The sequence below is a fragment of the Montipora capricornis genome, chromosome 12 (assembly GCF_036669925.1).
Source record: "Montipora capricornis isolate CH-2021 chromosome 12, ASM3666992v2, whole genome shotgun sequence".
Lineage (NCBI taxonomy): Eukaryota > Metazoa > Cnidaria > Anthozoa > Scleractinia > Acroporidae > Montipora > Montipora capricornis.
This window is the reverse complement of record NC_090894.1, coordinates 16,493,365-16,509,339: the sequence shown is the minus strand read 5'-3', so window position 1 is coordinate 16,509,339 and position 15,975 is coordinate 16,493,365. Positions and strand designations below refer to the sequence as shown.

The 15,975-nt window shown below is 37.7% G+C and overlaps 3 protein-coding genes across 4 annotated transcripts in view; 1 reads left to right on the top strand and 2 right to left on the bottom strand.

Moving 5' to 3' along the window:
- Positions 1-5,562, bottom strand: part of LOC138027331 (uncharacterized) — a 7,189-nt gene extending 1,627 nt beyond the window's left edge. Inside the window, exons 1-7 of the mRNA XM_068874912.1 lie at positions 5,303-5,562; positions 4,977-5,055; positions 3,756-3,864; positions 2,647-2,747; positions 1,280-1,329; positions 721-845; positions 447-593 (exon numbers count right to left, since the gene is read on the bottom strand). Coding sequence (XP_068731013.1) covers positions 447-593; positions 721-845; positions 1,280-1,329; positions 2,647-2,747; positions 3,756-3,864; positions 4,977-5,055; positions 5,303-5,364 — 673 coding nt within the window. The 5' untranslated portion in view covers positions 5,365-5,562. The remainder of the gene's footprint in view (positions 1-446; positions 594-720; positions 846-1,279; positions 1,330-2,646; positions 2,748-3,755; positions 3,865-4,976; positions 5,056-5,302) is intronic.
- Positions 5,563-9,176, top strand: LOC138027333 (protein Churchill-like). Of its 2 annotated transcripts, none has more exons than XM_068874915.1 (4): positions 5,563-5,741; positions 6,029-6,167; positions 6,889-6,959; positions 7,846-9,176. In XM_068874915.1, exons 1-4 carry the CDS (start codon positions 5,703-5,705, stop codon positions 7,939-7,941), a joined length of 345 nt encoding a protein of 114 aa, XP_068731016.1. In that variant the 5' UTR covers positions 5,563-5,702; the 3' UTR covers positions 7,942-9,176. The 2 variants fall into 2 exon arrangements, with proteins under 2 accessions (XP_068731016.1, XP_068731015.1); XM_068874914.1 differs by having other exon boundaries at positions 6,886-6,959.
- On the bottom strand, positions 8,441-13,867 carry LOC138027332 (uridine diphosphate glucose pyrophosphatase NUDT14-like). The gene is made up of 4 exons (XM_068874913.1): positions 13,651-13,867; positions 10,794-10,837; positions 9,477-9,541; positions 8,441-8,913 (listed from the first exon to the last, which is right to left on the bottom strand). Exons 1-4 carry the CDS (start codon positions 13,735-13,737, stop codon positions 8,441-8,443), a joined length of 669 nt encoding a protein of 222 aa, XP_068731014.1. The 5' UTR covers positions 13,738-13,867.
- Positions 13,868-15,975: the final 2,108 nt, after the last annotated feature.

Sequence of the window (15,975 nt, the reverse complement as noted above, 5' to 3'; positions counted from 1 at the left end):
TTGAGGTGTGTGAATGGGTTAAGTAATAACACAGGGTTGTTCAGTGACCCAGGAAAATCCTGAAATTCTTAGAAAATTGTGACATTTATGATTACCACATACACTGGTTTAATGCACTCTCGTTCATAGACCTTAATGACTTGTTTTGTAGTTAAATATGGTTTCTTTTTATTTTAAATTTAATTTTAAATGTAAGCTCAGGACCCCATCAGTATTCAGCTGTTGTGTCTATCATGCATTGTTATCACAAAATACAAAAGAAAAGTCACTTTAGAACAGGGCTAGTTGGTCTAATTAGCACATAAACAAAGGAATAATTTATTGACCACCAATTATGAATATGGTCCATAAGCAATAATAATAATAATAACAATAATCATCATCATCATCATCATACAGGGAGACTTTTACTTTAGTAAACTCTAAAACATTGCCTAACATCTCACCTTGGTCAGTGAATTCATCATGACGTTCGTGAAAATCCAACTTCACTTGGGACGGTGCAAAAGCAGCTTTGCTGAAAACTTCCTTTGTTTGAAACAAAACTTGTTTGATCAAAGTAGAGAAGGCTGTCCTACAGTAACAATCCAGTCCTGCAAAATATAATGTTACTTTCATTCTTGCTATTAAACTTCTGTGCAATGCCGCCATGTGCTCCAGAGAGAGTAAAATGCACGATATAAAATTAATAATAACATTATTATTTTATTATACACCTACCTAGGAGAAACATAAGTGAACCAGTGAAAGATGTTGCTACAATAACGAAGATCTTTTCTAACCAAACAGCTACAATTCCAACTGCAAGCCCACTGGCACCATATATCCCATAAAATGCAAGTTCACTACGAAAAAAGCCGCACATATCTTTACATGAAGGGTAACAAAATTAATACAAATCATCTGTAGTACTTCAAGTCAAAATCAGACAATTGGTTCAATTGAAAATTTGAAAATGTCTCATACAACTATTGTATTAATTTGGAAGGTTGTTTACAAGTGAGATATTACATTGTATTTACCATGGTACTGCATGTGAGACATCTTAAGACATCTTAAATCTTATTTTCCATTGTGCAGACTTGTCCAACAACAAGTCTGTTAAATTTCATCACTCTAGATGTAAACCAGGTTCTCTCTCATTGGAGGAGGGAAAGTGAGGGGGTCAGAACTTCCAGACTTGAATACCTTGCTCTCCCTTAAAGGCCACTGCATTTTCCGCTGGTACGCCCCCCTTCCCTTATTCCAGCCAACTCTCAGAGAGCAGAGAACATCTTACCTCTTGAGGTGTTTTGAGACCCATAATGTGACCACTACAATAGACACAGCCTGTGTGAATTAAAATACCCAAGAGGTAAACTGTAAACACAATTCAGGATGTTGTGTACTACTGGGAAAACAAAAAACCTTCAGTTACTCTAATGGCGAAGCTCTTAAGCTCCCAATATGTTATAATAACAAACAATAATATTATTATGTTATATCAATAACAATGTTACAATAAATAACAACAATAACAATACCACTACTACTATCACTATCACTACCACTCCTACTGAACTTTGTTTAAATGTCAAGTGCATTGAGCTCTAAGACACTAATTGAGGACACTACAGAAATCAAATCAACATTAATTAAGTTATATCAGATCACAGGTCGGGTTTTGAGAGGGGAAATGATAATAATTTAACAATAATTTACAATATATGATCTAATTCCCCGTACAAATACAACTAAATATAAACATAAAATATAACTATGTAAATCTAAGCTAAATATTCTAAAATTTCATGGTAAAAATATGTAAAACTTTGAAATGTACATTATTTATATCATATACATTAAAGGGAAAAGCAGAAAGATAATATTACTAACGTCTATAAAAATATATGGCACAAGCGGAGTACCTGGAGAAAAACCTCCCAGAGCAGAGTAGAGAACCAACAAACTCAATCCACATTGTGTGGTGGCAAGTCTGGGAATCGAACCCTGGTCACATTGGTGGGAGGCAAGTGCTCTCACCACTGTGACATCCCTGCTGCTAAACTAGGGTATTTCTTAAATTCCAAATGTGTTTATTTACTGTAAGCTACATGTGTGCAATTTTCCACATTTTGATTCAATAGTTTATTTTGTCATAACTTAACTAGTCAGAGCCACAGCTTACAGCTGTATTTAGATTGTGGCAATAATAATAATTATTGTTACTTGTTTTCCACTGGAGGGTGTTACGAGTTCGAATGTTTTGAGGAAAGGTAGCTTGCAAACTAAACTGAACGAACTTTCTAAAATAGTAATCACTCTAATTATAGAAAGATTACAAAACACACCGATTTAGAAACGCTTACGCACAAACCTAAAAATAAACAAACTACAAACTCTCGCGAACCTTCTAGACAGTGACGCTAGTCACGCAATGCTATTTTTCGTAACAGAGGGTCATGCATAGCAAGTAAAGATGTAAGGTCAAAACTGTTTGGAGAAGTCGATAATAATTATTGAATTCTCCAAAAAGTTTTGACCTTCATTATCTTTAATTCTTAAAAACATTATTATCATTATACCATAATGAGTAAACTCATTTTCACTGCAAGATTACAAATAATAATCAGGACAAAAAAAAGGCATTGAAGATGATGTGCTTACCCATCCAATAACACACCCCATACAAAACACTCCGATCTTGTACACATAACAGGCCAGAGCTCCAGCTATGAGGCCACAAATAATACTAAGAGAGATCCTTACTGTCAAAAGAGAACAAAAACGATGTCCGATCGACTTAAATTGAATTACATTTACTATTTTTCTGCTCAACTTTTAAAAAGTTGGTGTATCAAATAGTGAAATTACAGTGTAGTTGATTCCCTGCAACCAAGGCTGAGGCACAAAATGTCAGCTTTCCTCAAGTGGTCAAGTGGTCAATTTTGTGTGTGGGATTTTGTCATTAAAAAAATAATTGTTTAAATTCCAAAATCCCACTCCCAAAAATACCAACACATTAACAAAAATGATATCACAAAATGGGGGTCAAGCAACTGCTAACTAGAAGCAGTTGCTCTGTTCACTGTGCTCGGCAAAGGGCCATAAAATTATTACATATATATACATGTTCTCTAGTCTTTTACCTCATTAATTTTGGCAAGGAAAATGCTTTGTTCACCATTATCACATTTTTCTACTCTAAAACGTACAACACATACACAAGAACCAAAGTGTGCTAGATCCATGCTAAAAATGGTTTTTAGAGCTTAAAATCATTTTAATTTAGGATCAGGAAAATTTATAGCTATACAGTTGACATACAAGGCCAGGCAAGGTTTGTTGCCGCAGGATTTCACTGCACGAATGGGTTGGTTTATAGGAAACTTGAACCACTTACCAATTCCTTACCACAATTCACTCCCTCACTGATGCAGCACCACAGTGTCTTTAAAAACAAACCATGCTATTTACAGTACGGTATTTCTTGTCATCAGGGGTTTCAATGGAAGCCGGTTACCGGCGGTATACCGCCGCCTGCTTTGCCTCACACCACTGGCTAGTTTGCCTTGATTTTCACAAAAAATGCTATCATAAACTTGTCAAACTGCCGCCTTCAATGGGCTATCAGACGGCTATTTCAGAAGTTATTGAAACCCCTGTGTCATGATACTACTTTGACATATCTTGAGTGACTTAAAATTTTCAAACAGTCCTATTGCCACTATTAAGTTCCTCTTAGGAGAGTGGGATATTTGTCTATAAATCTCTACCTTCAACATTGTGATTTTCATTACAGCAGAATTCGGTATCTAACACCATAGGACTTAAAGAGTAGAAACCAGCACCAGCAAAAATAAATGCTGCTATGATGACTATTGGCTGAAAAAAAAAAAAAAAGATTACAAACGACAGTGAGTCTTTTATAATAAACTGCTGCAATGTGCTATTCAAAGTTTGGGTACAAATATCCCTACATGTGCTGTACAATCTCAAGGCAAACAAGACCAAACTGTAGTTTTTAATCAGTATTTTTTATTTATTTTAAGACTAGAAGACCCTCGTTTTAAAGTTGATGTATAACATCCCTACCATACATAGAGTTCTTGAGGCAAACAGATAAGCCAGGTGTACTGTAAACATCAACACTTTTCTTTTTATTAGAGGATCATTTTCTAGCTTATAACGCTAAATATTTTTCACAGACAAACCCCTACAATAAAGATCTGAAATTAACAAGTTAAATGAAACAACATGATTAGGAAGTCATCCAACAGGAAGCAATCAAGTGTCTTCAGAGTTCAATTTTAGAGTGCTGATGACAAATTCGCAATCTTGGCCAAAAATTTTTTACACCTCCCCTCTTAAGTCCCCCAACCAAAGTAAAATTGTTTTTGAAAAACAGCAAATTAGCAAGCTTGAAATCCCTCAACATTGCTTGGGATGAAAGGGGGATCCACAACAAGAAGATTTACTTCATGGAAATAATATTATTTATTTGTTTAGATATTATGTTGAAGGAATAAAACATGTATCAACAAGTTTGTCCAGGACCCAGCTGTTTCACTATCCACTGGATAACTCAAGTGGTTTTGCTAGCATTTATCTGCTGCATAGTGATTTATGCAGTGGATAACATTATCCAGTGACCTTTCTAACCACTGCTATTGGTCTGGGCAGGAATAAAGCCTTTGAGTCCTAACCTCACGCAAATCCAACAACTTGATCAATGGGTCACATGCCTCCTTAATGTTTTCAAAGCGACAAAAGTTAATTGCATGTTAACAGGAAAAGAAGACATGATACAGCTTTTATTTGGTGCTTTTCTGTCTCACCCCTCAGTTTAAGGGTTACACAATGTGGACCAAAATTTATAGGTGACAACAATATATGCACTAACATCTTGGGTTGAGATCAATTTACAAGGAAAAAAGCTTTCAAGGATCAAATAACAGCACAGAATCATTGTGTAATAAAAAGCACTTTAATATTACCTTTACGAGTCTGTATCCCAAAATCCAAACAGCAAGCCCCAGCACCGACAAGACTATTACACCTATGGGGTGGTCATACCTTAATACAAATGAAATAGGAGAAAATGATGACATCCATGATAGTCATAGCTAAACTAGTTTTCAATAAAATTACGTGAAACAGACTGCACAACTTGTTTTACGTTATTCAGCTGACTGGTACGCAAGATACGACGACACATAAAATAAAGTCATAAGTCAAATGAAACGTATTTCTTCTAAGTTTCCTTTAACTTAGTCAGAATTTCATTAAATTATTAAACACGAAGGGAGCAAATAAAACTTACCCGATGTATGGCTTGTTTGATGACATCCAATGAACAAAAGGACCCTGTTTGGTGTCGTTCATGGTAGGTTCATTGTCACACACAGCTGTTTGAATTTGGCTGGATTACATTCCAGATTCATCAGTTAACGTGTAAAGAAAAATAACCCTAATACACCGAGAAGACCTCGGACAGTTAATGTATTCTACACTTGAAGATTGCATCTTAAAACCCTTTTCACTGTGAAATTCTTTGTAAGAACAAAGAGTTCCCTTGGGAAAAAGACGGCTTCGTATGTCATGTAAATGACACTAGAATGTCTTCAAAGCTTTGTACTGAAGGCGCACAATTTTGAAATGAGAGCGTGGCCTGGGGAACAAGGTGAAAATTTAAGGAATTTAACTTAACCAAAAGGGAAAAGATGTGCCGAGTGTGTGTAAAACAAGAGCTTCCTCAGAGGGTAAGAAACTCTGAGTTGCCAATATGAGTAAACTCTCGTGCTTATCCCAGCGTTGTAGCAGGTGAAACTTGTCGTATGGTATGTACTCCATGGGAGAATGGTCGACTGAGCTGTTTCATCAGGAACCATAACTCCCCGCATAAGTTAACCGAAACTCCACCTGTCCCGAGGCCTTGTTTCTTTTCTTCTTCCCCCCACAATAGAACATAGTTGTTCATCACAATTTGGAATCATGCATTCAGATCAACTAGACAGTACAGGATATAAGGATGGTCCTTACATTTCAGGGCTCGATTTGCCTGGAGAGCGGTTCATATTTACTCAACTTTGCATCATGCAAAGAATGTGGCAGGAGAGAGCCTCTTAAAGTAACAGACAAGGTAGATGAAGAAGATGACGATGGAGAGGAAATGGTAACCTACAAACGTACGTACGTAAGGTTGAGTTGGATTGCACTGTCCACTGCATAAATGATGGTCATATAAATTAATCACTGATAAGTGAAAAAGTGTAGTTTCATTGTTTCTTTGCCCAGTGGATATGGGGAAGATATCTGTTTACAAACATTGCTTTTGTTATTCAAATGTGCTAACCACAGGAACAAAAGACCCTTTGTTTCAACAGCCAACGAGACTCTGGTTGGCACATTTAATGAATAGGTGACGTCAATGATATATCTTCCTTCTCTTTTAAAAATATTTGAAGACAGTCTGTTGAACAACTATTAAAAATGCATTAAAAATATTTGAAGACAGTCTGTTGAACAACTATTAAAAATGCATTGTGGCCATTTGGTGAACTATGTAACAAATAGTACAGACAATGCTGAACCACTTTCGATTTGTTTTTTTCCACAATATTCAATGCTAAAGAAAGTTTTTATTTCAGAGCGTGACCAAAATCATAACACAAAGAAAGAGCAAGCGTTGTCTATAACTTTCTTGCAATATGATTGGTTTATTTCCCAAAATCAGCATTCCTGATTGGCCATCAAATTGCGTGACAAATTGACGCGAGCATGACGTGTACAGCATTGTCTAGACTCTTATTGACAACGGAAAATTAGCCAATCAGATTGTGAGATTACAAGCAATCGCGGTAAAAATGGTCTTTTTTTGTGACTGAATATGAGTATGCTCTTTAGCAGATGTTTGTGCCAGCTGTGATCACGTCGTGGCAACACATGAATACACCTTTAAGGTGGAGGGACGCTACCAGGTATACGGTACAATATTATTATTTACTGTGATGATATTGTCATGTACCATTATTATCAAAATGGAGATCTTTGTTCATATTTTTCGTCTGATTAGCAATTTATGCCAATCATTTCTAATCCATCTCCCAACACTTGAGAGGTACAATAGAAAACATTTATTTTTTCTCTCTCCATCCAGTTTTGGCACACACATTTCTCCTCAAGAATGATCAAGCTATATAGCTTGTCTATTTTTGGTTGCTGCTGCTGTTTTTCTTATTTTTTGTTTACTATAGAAACTAGAATGTCCCCATTAACCCTTTGAATCCCAAGCCAGCCTGAACAGGTCAAACTTAGTATTTTACCCTGTCTAATGCCAGAGGATTTTACTCGTCAATGGGGAACCCCCAGGAGTCCTTGGGCTAATTTCTTTCTCTAAAAAAGACAAAAATGTTCATCTTAGCCATTACATACAGCAGTAGATCATATAATAATTATGTGATCTACTGCTGTTGTCATGATCATTTTTGATCATTTTTGTTTTGCATTTTTAAACATTCTTCTAATGATTAAGAGTTTTAAGAGGATTGACCTTGTTTTGTCACCTAGTTACTTGGCTAAGCCAATCATACATGTAAATGGAGAAAACATTTTGGGTTTTCTTTAAAGTTTTTGAGTGGATCTTAACACCTCCTCGTAACCCACGAGTGTCAGTCTATGGTCAATTTAAGAAAGACACAATCATGTTGATGCTAACAAAGAGCAATAATTCCTCTTTGTTATGGACAACACTATCATGCCTCACTGTATTCCTTCCTCTTGTAAAAGTATTGGTTACACTCCTATTTCATTGACTGACCACCTTGAAAAATCAAAATAATAATAAATTATTGTTTCATTTTGCAGGAATACACAATGACATGTCTGCTTTGCGGTACTGCAGCAGATTCTGTGAGCATTCTACCAAATGATCCTACTGAGAACACAAACCACCTCTTTTGACCAAGCCAGCCATTAAATAAGTTATTAAACAATCAATGACAAGCAGGCAAAAACCTTTAACTTGTTATTGATGAATTAAATAGCAGTTATTATTGTTTTAGTGTAAATAGTACAATAATACATGTATAATACTGTATTATTAAACGATTTACATAATAGTGGCTGAAGAGGAACTCTTGATATTACAGAAACAAAAACCTTTTCATTGCTGAAGATACTAGTCTCATTGGGAAATGTACCGTATCAATCCAAGATAAACTCTCAATAGTACAAGCACACAAGTGAGAGTTTTTTGCCTGGCTCGGGCTAACTATTAAGCAGTCTGAACACAAAAGGTGATTGTTGCCAAGAAACAGCACAATTTACGCAAGTGTTAGAGAGTGGTAATGCCTCAGCGAGGACAGAGGTGGATTATTTCCACAGTCAACATTGTGACAGTGGCTTTCGTTTGAGACCATACTTTTCCCTACTTTGGAATTCAAGTCACAAGATAAAAACCTCAAACCATAAATTTGTCAAAATACCACATAAAAGCAAACATGACCCCACCAGGTTTCTGTTTAGTACTATCAAATATGAACTCCCGGCTCTTCTCTAAGGGAAGGTAAAATATTTCTATCATCTCTCCTTCATCAGTATTCCCCCCTCCCATGCTTACACACATATCATCAGTAATCTCAGAAAAGAAAAATGTTTGCAAAGCACCAGAACTTCCAACACCAGAACGGAATGAAGCTATTTTCTGAAGGTTTTCTTCTGGAACATCATAGCCACACTCCTCAAGAATTTCTTGTTTCATTGTTCTAGCTGGGCTTATGTTTTGGTCAATAATTCCTGCACACAATTCGTAAGTAACGCCTTCACTGAATGGTGCTGTAATAGGGATTGATGAGTCTTCCATTGTCATGGAGACACAGCTGTTACCTCTCAGGCCATCCATGTAGAGGCTTCTGTTGATATGCATGTAAACAGCTGTGGAAAAAATCAAAGGCTCTGTGTGCCAACTTAGCCACAGTTTTTCGCTATAGGACCGACCCTTAGCTGGTAAATACGGTAACTTATTATTTTTTTCCTCTCTCTCTCTTTCTCTCTCTTTCTCTCTGAAATCACTTTTTTAATTGTCGACTCACAGCGCGCTTAATAGCGCAGTTAGTGACTTACAAACTGAATGTTTCGAATTTTTATTTGAATTCTATTTCCACACCTCTTGTCTAATAAAAATCTGTTTAGAAACACTTCTGCATGTAAACGGTGTCAAAAAATGGAAATTTAAGGTCATTACACAAGCTCACGCAACCAGGGCTAGTATTCCGCCCAGGTTGGTAGGCAAGATAGAAAAATTCCACCCACTCCCACAGCCAATCAGATTACAGGATTAGCCCTGATCGCATATCAAGAGAAAAAACTAAATTATTGCCATTTTTTTCATGCAGCCATTTCATTTGCATTGTCGTAAACAGCCTATTGGTTAGTTGGGAAAATTAAGAAATTATATTGTCTTGTCTTAAAGATCAGCATCTTGTGCAATAAATTACCTGGTCTAAATTGTTTCACGAGGACAAATGCTTGTCTTGTTGTGTTGAACAGCAGAGCACTGACACTGAGAGAAATACAAGTCAAACCATTAATAGTCTGACTTTATTCACAGGCACCCAACGATAATCTTCAGCGAAATGTATACACCTCCGGGAGAGCCAAACTGTTCTAAGAATTTCGGTTTTACTTGTAAACAGCTATAGATTTCTTAACTAAAACATCACCTAAAAGATTCAGCAACCAGGGAAAAGTAGTCCCTTAAGTTTTCGGAAGGGATATTTTTGCGATGTTTGGCATTTAAAAAGATCACCTAGTAGTTTCAGATGAGCAAATGGTTCCCTGGAAGGTTACAGGTAATGTTCAGCCAGCAATTTCTGAAATGGAGCTTTCATTCCCTAAAATTTTCGGACAATTCAATTTTCTGCTAAGATATGTGAACCGATCAAATTCTTCTTGGTGATAAAAACATCTCTCTGGACAATCTTAATACATTACAAGGTGCTTAGAAATGTCTCTCAAAGGCTTTTGGCTTGATTTGCTCGTTGGGTTCTCCTTGTTTATTCAGTTGTGTAGCTTCAACTGTTTTGTTGCAATAAGCTAAAAAACATGCAGTGATACTGATAATGTGATTCTTGGATGGCTTTCTATCAGTCACCCAATGCAGCTTCTACATAGGGTACTGGACACCATAGTGTGACCAATGTTTGTTGCTAAGTATCATTTTCTTGTTTTCAATGGCAGCCTTTCATTTTATTGCATAGGTGTCTCCTTGTAATTTTGTGGCTGCAGAAATCAAAAGACCACTCTCTTGGTGGAGGAGAAAACTAAAATGGCAGTGACACTTAAGAAAGAAAAGTTTCTTTTTGGGAATAGTATTCTCTCTGCCCTTTTTTTTTCTCAGCGAAAAACCGAACTGTGGCTGCTGTTCACAAGTGCTGTTCCAAGAAAACTTAAGCCCCCATCTTTCTTTCACTCAAGCTATTTTCTTGTAGTACTGTTCATATTGTGACAGAAAGTATGGTATAGGAGACCACAAAGTCTCCTCTACAAAATGTCCAGACACAAATTCCTAGAAAATACCCTTCCACCAATCCCTTTCTTCAACTAAAGCAAAAAAATAAAATAGTATCTAATAATTATTGCTTTGTCGGCTGTCATTACTTAAGTATTGAAGCAGCCTCTCTATTGTTCAAGTCTAAGTTTTTGTTTCTGTTGTTTAGACTTTTCTTTTCAGTCGGTGAACAAGCCAGTCACTTTGTATATATGAAAGTGGCTACATGGCACTGTCAAAATGTCAAAAAGAAAAATTCACATACCTATCATGAACTTTAACATAGTCCCACTTCCTTTCTCGTCCATTCTGTTTAAACAAAAGAGTGATACTCTGTCTGTTGCCGGGTGATTTTATTTGTCAACAGTGGTCCACTTTAGGGATGAATGGGAGAAAAATGTCTAGCTCTACTCAAAAAATATGTACCCTTAAAACACTTCCCCCCTAAGAGTGATGCTTATAGATTTTACTCTGTTTATCACCAGATCGGAGGCCACTTCAGGGGTTAGGTAAAACTTTACGATACTGAAAATATCATTTGTGTGCTCAGAAAAAGACAGATATTTAAGACATTTTAAAATTCAAAACAAATGACAAGACCATTTGGATATTTTGTTTGAGGCTCTCAAACCTCATCAGTGGTGTGAATGAGAGATCATGTGACTTCATTGTCCTTTTGTCCCAAAAGAGTTGTAAATGACAAGGAGGTCCAGCATCTCCTCCCTGTTCAGCCAAGATTTGGTTTGTTTCACGGGAAAAAAAAAATTTTGGGACTACACCTCCTAAGTGTAATAATTCACACCGCCTAAGTTCAATGTGTTCCTTAAACCTATTACCAGTATCTTTCTTCAGTGCTTTCAATAAGCACGGAGAGCTGACAAACCTTGTCAACTACCTAGCACATGAAGCAGCTACCTTTTTTCTTTAGATTGATGTAATAATTTTGAAGAAATATTATTTCAAACCTTTTTGATACAGTTGGTTACTCTACTCTAATCAAACCAGCTGCCTGCATCAAATTTTAGCAAAATACCTGTTTCTAAGAATTTCATGCCTTTTTTTAAGAAATAGTGACACTGAAGCAGAGTTATCAATAAAAATTAACTCTAAAATACAAACATAATACTGGTATCCAAATCTTCTTGTCATTTGCTCTGAGTTTTGGAATACTTTTTAATCGATGTTACACAATTTGACTCTATTTTCTTCTCTTTATTTATTAAATAATACTTGTAATATACCACTCTCTCTCTCATTAACTCAAACATTCTTATTGTGTCGCTCAAGCCTATTGTCTTTCTCAAAAGGCCAATCTTTTGGTTGGGAAGAAAGGAAAGGAAAGGAACTTTATTTAAGTGTCTAGTTGTTTCAGCGCTGGAGCACTAATTGGGGACACTGTAAACTGAAATTAACAATGAACACAAGTCTAGTCAAATGTTGGTTTTTGAGGAGAGGGGAAACTGGAGTACCCGGAGAAAACCTTTTGGTGTGGAGTAGAGAACCAACAAACTCAACCCACCTATGACGCCGAGTCTGGGAATCAAACCTGGGCCACATTGGTGGGAGGCAAGTGCTCATACCACTGCGCGATCCCTGCACCCTGGGAAGAAGACACAATGAAGCAGACTGATTTGTTACTCAAAAATCTTTGAGTAGGTAAGAGTTGATGAACCACTTACATGTCAACCCTTTCACTACCAAACAACACCAGTTATAGATTTTATTCTGGCTAATGATAGATTAAGGAGGCCTTAGGAGTTCGAGAAATAAAAGTTATTCATCTTCTCCTCCCGAGTCATCTCCCTTAATAATACTTCTTGTTATATTTCTCTCAAGTGCCATCGAATAATATTTTCCTGCATCCACATACCATTTCCTGTGTCAGGTTGGGCTTGTTGTAGTCTAACTGGCCTGACTAGAATAGCTGTGCTAACTGTGGGCTACCATGGTCTTGTTTTTACATGATTTGTTTTAAAATGAAGTGACGTGAAAGTGAAAAAAAGAAAAGGGAGAGTGAAGTAGATGTGGGCTTATCACCTGTGTTCATGATGTCACAACACATTTTCCAAGTATTTAAACTAACTTGCCTGATTCTCTTATGGTCCACACATAGCTCAGGACCACACACTCTCTCACTTTCTGGACCGTCGGATAATCAAGTACTACCAAGTCAAAATACTACCAATCCTTTCATTTTGCTGGCTAAACGTTATTGTAGAATATGCAGGACCACATGTACCATTTATTTGCAGATTTTCTGAATAACGATAGATTTAAGGGCAATGGCCTTGACCAAAGAATAATAATAATATTCTTCTCTGCCCAAGGTCATCTTCCTTAATACTATTTCCTGTCCTTTTTTCCTCAAGTGCTGTCCAGTAATATTTTCCTACCAGAAGGCAGTTTGACCATTGGCATTGAAGTTAAAATAAAATTCTACAGAATTATAAAGAGCACCATAAGTAAGTGCGATACGACTTCGGAGTATCTTTTTAAGCAGACTAATCTAAAGATTCACATGCTAATTCGTGGCCTGGTGTTCTAAAGTTTTAATGGTGAGGGGATCGGGAGATCGGAGCGACTTCAGAATACCCGGGACATCTGCAGCAACGTAAAACGTTAAGACCCGGCCAAACCTTGGCAACATTTTAACACAACATCTTGCAACATTGCTGCATGATGTTGCGACATGTGTTGAACAGGGCGGCCAAACGCACGCAGCATTTTCATAATTTTCAACGCAACGTGTCAATCAATGTTCATGTGCCCGAAGTCCCTGGCACGCAAGAAGTGGACCTAACGTGCATGCCCTAGTGCAACAATATGAACGTGGCCAAACGAGTACAACATCATGTAACATCCAAAATATTGCACGAAAAATTTGGCTGTTTTCAAATTTGATCCAGCAACATCCAACATGTTGCAACATATCGCAACAGGGTGGCCAAACGTATGCAACATGACATGTCGTACCCAACAATGTTGCAAGATGTTGTGTTGAAATGTTGCGAGCGTTTGGCCAGGCCTTTACGGGCCTCGTTCTTTCTGACTAATTGCATGCACTTCCACCGTTCAGCAGGACCGGCCTGCATTCTTGATTCACGAGTTGACATTTAGCTCACTTGTTTAAAGACAACTCTGGATGTCTTGATAAACCGCGAATCCACACAAGGTTCCACACGCATCCCTGTGATATCAAGTCCGTCCATTTTAAAAAAACGTACAGGATGACAGTTTGACGTTGACGTGTGAATCAGCACCACAACTCGTCGACAAAAGCTTCTTTTCCCCAACTTGGGCAGTGTGAAACGTTAAGCCTACTCCAGACAGCGCATGACATCTTCATGGGCGATTAAGGACAATTTGTGATATCATACACCATGTCTACCCTTTGCCACACCTTGCTGTCCCACCACAGGTTCCCCAAGGAGTGTGAGGGAAAGCCAACAAAAGTATAGTGAGCTCCTGATCCCGATAAAAGATATGAAAATATGATTTTACGAAATCAATTAAAAAGCCCAGCCTTATTGCCATTTTTGATCGCTCCTTCCTATGTGGCTTTTTTTTTTCAGATTCGGGTCGAATTGAGCCATGGTCAGTTTTTTTGCTTGTCGACGGTTAGGCCATCCCCAATTTTTTTTTTCGTTTACCGTCAAATGCGTTTCCTGATATTGGATCGGTCGGTCGGATTGGAAAAAAAAAGGCTTCAAAAAAAACATAAGCATTCTCGGAATCGGAGGCCTGGTACCCCAGCATCATAGCTGTGGAACCAGGAACTGTGACAACAAGACGTGAACCCAAAATCAATATGGCGAAAAAGTTGGTGAATGTTGTTGCCACCCAAACTCCTATGTGACATAAAATGGCTTTAAAATGTCGATACCTTTTTTTTTTTTTTTCGGAAAATGCCAAAAATTTGGGTCGTTTCGGACGACGCTAAACGGAGAAAAAGTGGATGGCATTACAGTAAAATACCAAGGGCGAACACTGAATTCTCAGGAGCCCACCAAATGGAGTCAAATATTCCTGTGTAAAATGTTCCCACGGTTACAATTTCACCGTAGAATTCAAGGGCACTTTTTTTTTTTCATTTCAATCCGCTAGCCGCGCAATCCAAGCCCTGCCAGAGACGTCGGGCACAGGCGGCCCAAGCTCACGGTGGCAGGATATTTTTTTCACTTTTATGCGAACGTTCAGCGTAACGTGATACATACGGCCGACATATACTATTACATAACGACCGAATTTGACCTGCGAAAACTGACTCTAGCCTTGTAGCATATGGAGGTGTTGTGTTGCAACGGTTTGAAGTTATAAAGGTTCGTATGGGAACGCAACGGTTTTGCTTTAAAAGTCAATTATTCTTGTATTTTGTGAATAAAATCTACTTACTCTTTTGCTCTGTTGTATTCTTTGTTGTTTGCTAACTCCCCAGGCCGATCTAACGCGATTTCAGCGAGTTATCGTTCTGTGTGTTTCCACTCTTTCTTTAAGTAGCTCTAGGGTCGCCTTGTAGTGTTCAAAGTGTACGAGGATCTTTTCCATCGTTTTATCGTCGCAGTGCTTCGCAGGGCTTCGATTGCGCGGCTGACGGATTGCAATAAAACAAAAACCTTTGCCCTTGAATTTTACGGTATATATATATCACAGCACAAGATATTACACTTTTTCCGCACAAACAAACTAACAAGCAGACTATAAAATAAGTTTTTGTTTATTTCAACAACCTTATATATGAGTAGTATGACGACTTACTCGGAGGGTCCAAAAGCTCGAATAAAAACCAATCCTATTAATGGAGTGTCCGCCATGTTCATTGCAGCAAACAAAATGGTTCGAGGGCCAACCAATTATAAGCAAATAACGTCACTGAACCTCGTTCCCAAGGTCTCTCTTCTTCCCTTCCTTGGAGCGAAAGGAAGGGAAGAAGAGAGGCCCTGGGAACGAGGTTGCACCACTGAGATTTTTCCGCATTCAACGACTACTGTGGCTTTGATTTTCTATTTTGCCTGTGGAAAAGAGAAAACAAACCCTGTACGAGAACTGTAGTCGCCAAGTACCCTTTATTTGACTTATCTGTCCGCAAGGGCTATGCAACAACCCAACTCCAACTCTTGCGTTGTTTCAAATTTATCAAAATAATGTAATTCAAGCAGTACGTGCATGAATAGACCCAAAAATGAATCAGAGGAAAATACATGTGATAGAGAAAGTAACCAAATGGTTCGATTGTGCTGCATCATTTGACAGGGAAAGCGACCAGCATTGCAAGTACTTACTCCTGAACCTGCTCTCTCAAGGTCAACCGCATCAACGTCAAACATGAAGCCGCCATTATGACAAGTACCAGAATTTCTGTAACTTTAGTCAAGCATTTGCGACGAAGTCCCTCCTTGGTTTCATTATCCAGTCCTGTTGATCAAGTTGTATCTCAACTTCAATAATCT

What these genes read in the sequence shown, in the direction of transcription:
- LOC138027333 (XM_068874914.1), top strand. Translation starts at nt 5,703, where the DNA reads ATGTGCCGAGTGTGTGTAAAACAAGAGCTTCCTCAGAGG. An exon ending in AACAAGAGCTTCCTCAGAGG is followed by an intron (nt 5,742 to 6,028) that starts GTAAGAAACTCT and finishes CTTACATTTCAG; the next exon opens with GGCTCGATTTGCCTGGAGAG. An exon ending in AGGTGGAGGGACGCTACCAG is followed by an intron (nt 6,960 to 7,845) that starts GTATACGGTACA and finishes TTCATTTTGCAG; the next exon opens with GAATACACAATGACATGTCT.
- LOC138027332 (XM_068874913.1), bottom strand. Translation starts at nt 13,737, where the DNA reads ATGGACGGACTTGATATCACAGGGATGCGTGTGGAACCTTGTGTGGAT. An exon ending in TATGTTAAAGTTCATGATAG is followed by an intron (nt 9,542 to 10,793) that starts GTATGTGAATTT and finishes TATTTCTCTCAG; the next exon opens with TGTCAGTGCTCTGCTGTTCA. An exon ending in CGTGAAACAATTTAGACCAG is followed by an intron (nt 8,914 to 9,476) that starts GTAATTTATTGC and finishes TTTTTTCCACAG; the next exon opens with CTGTTTACATGCATATCAAC.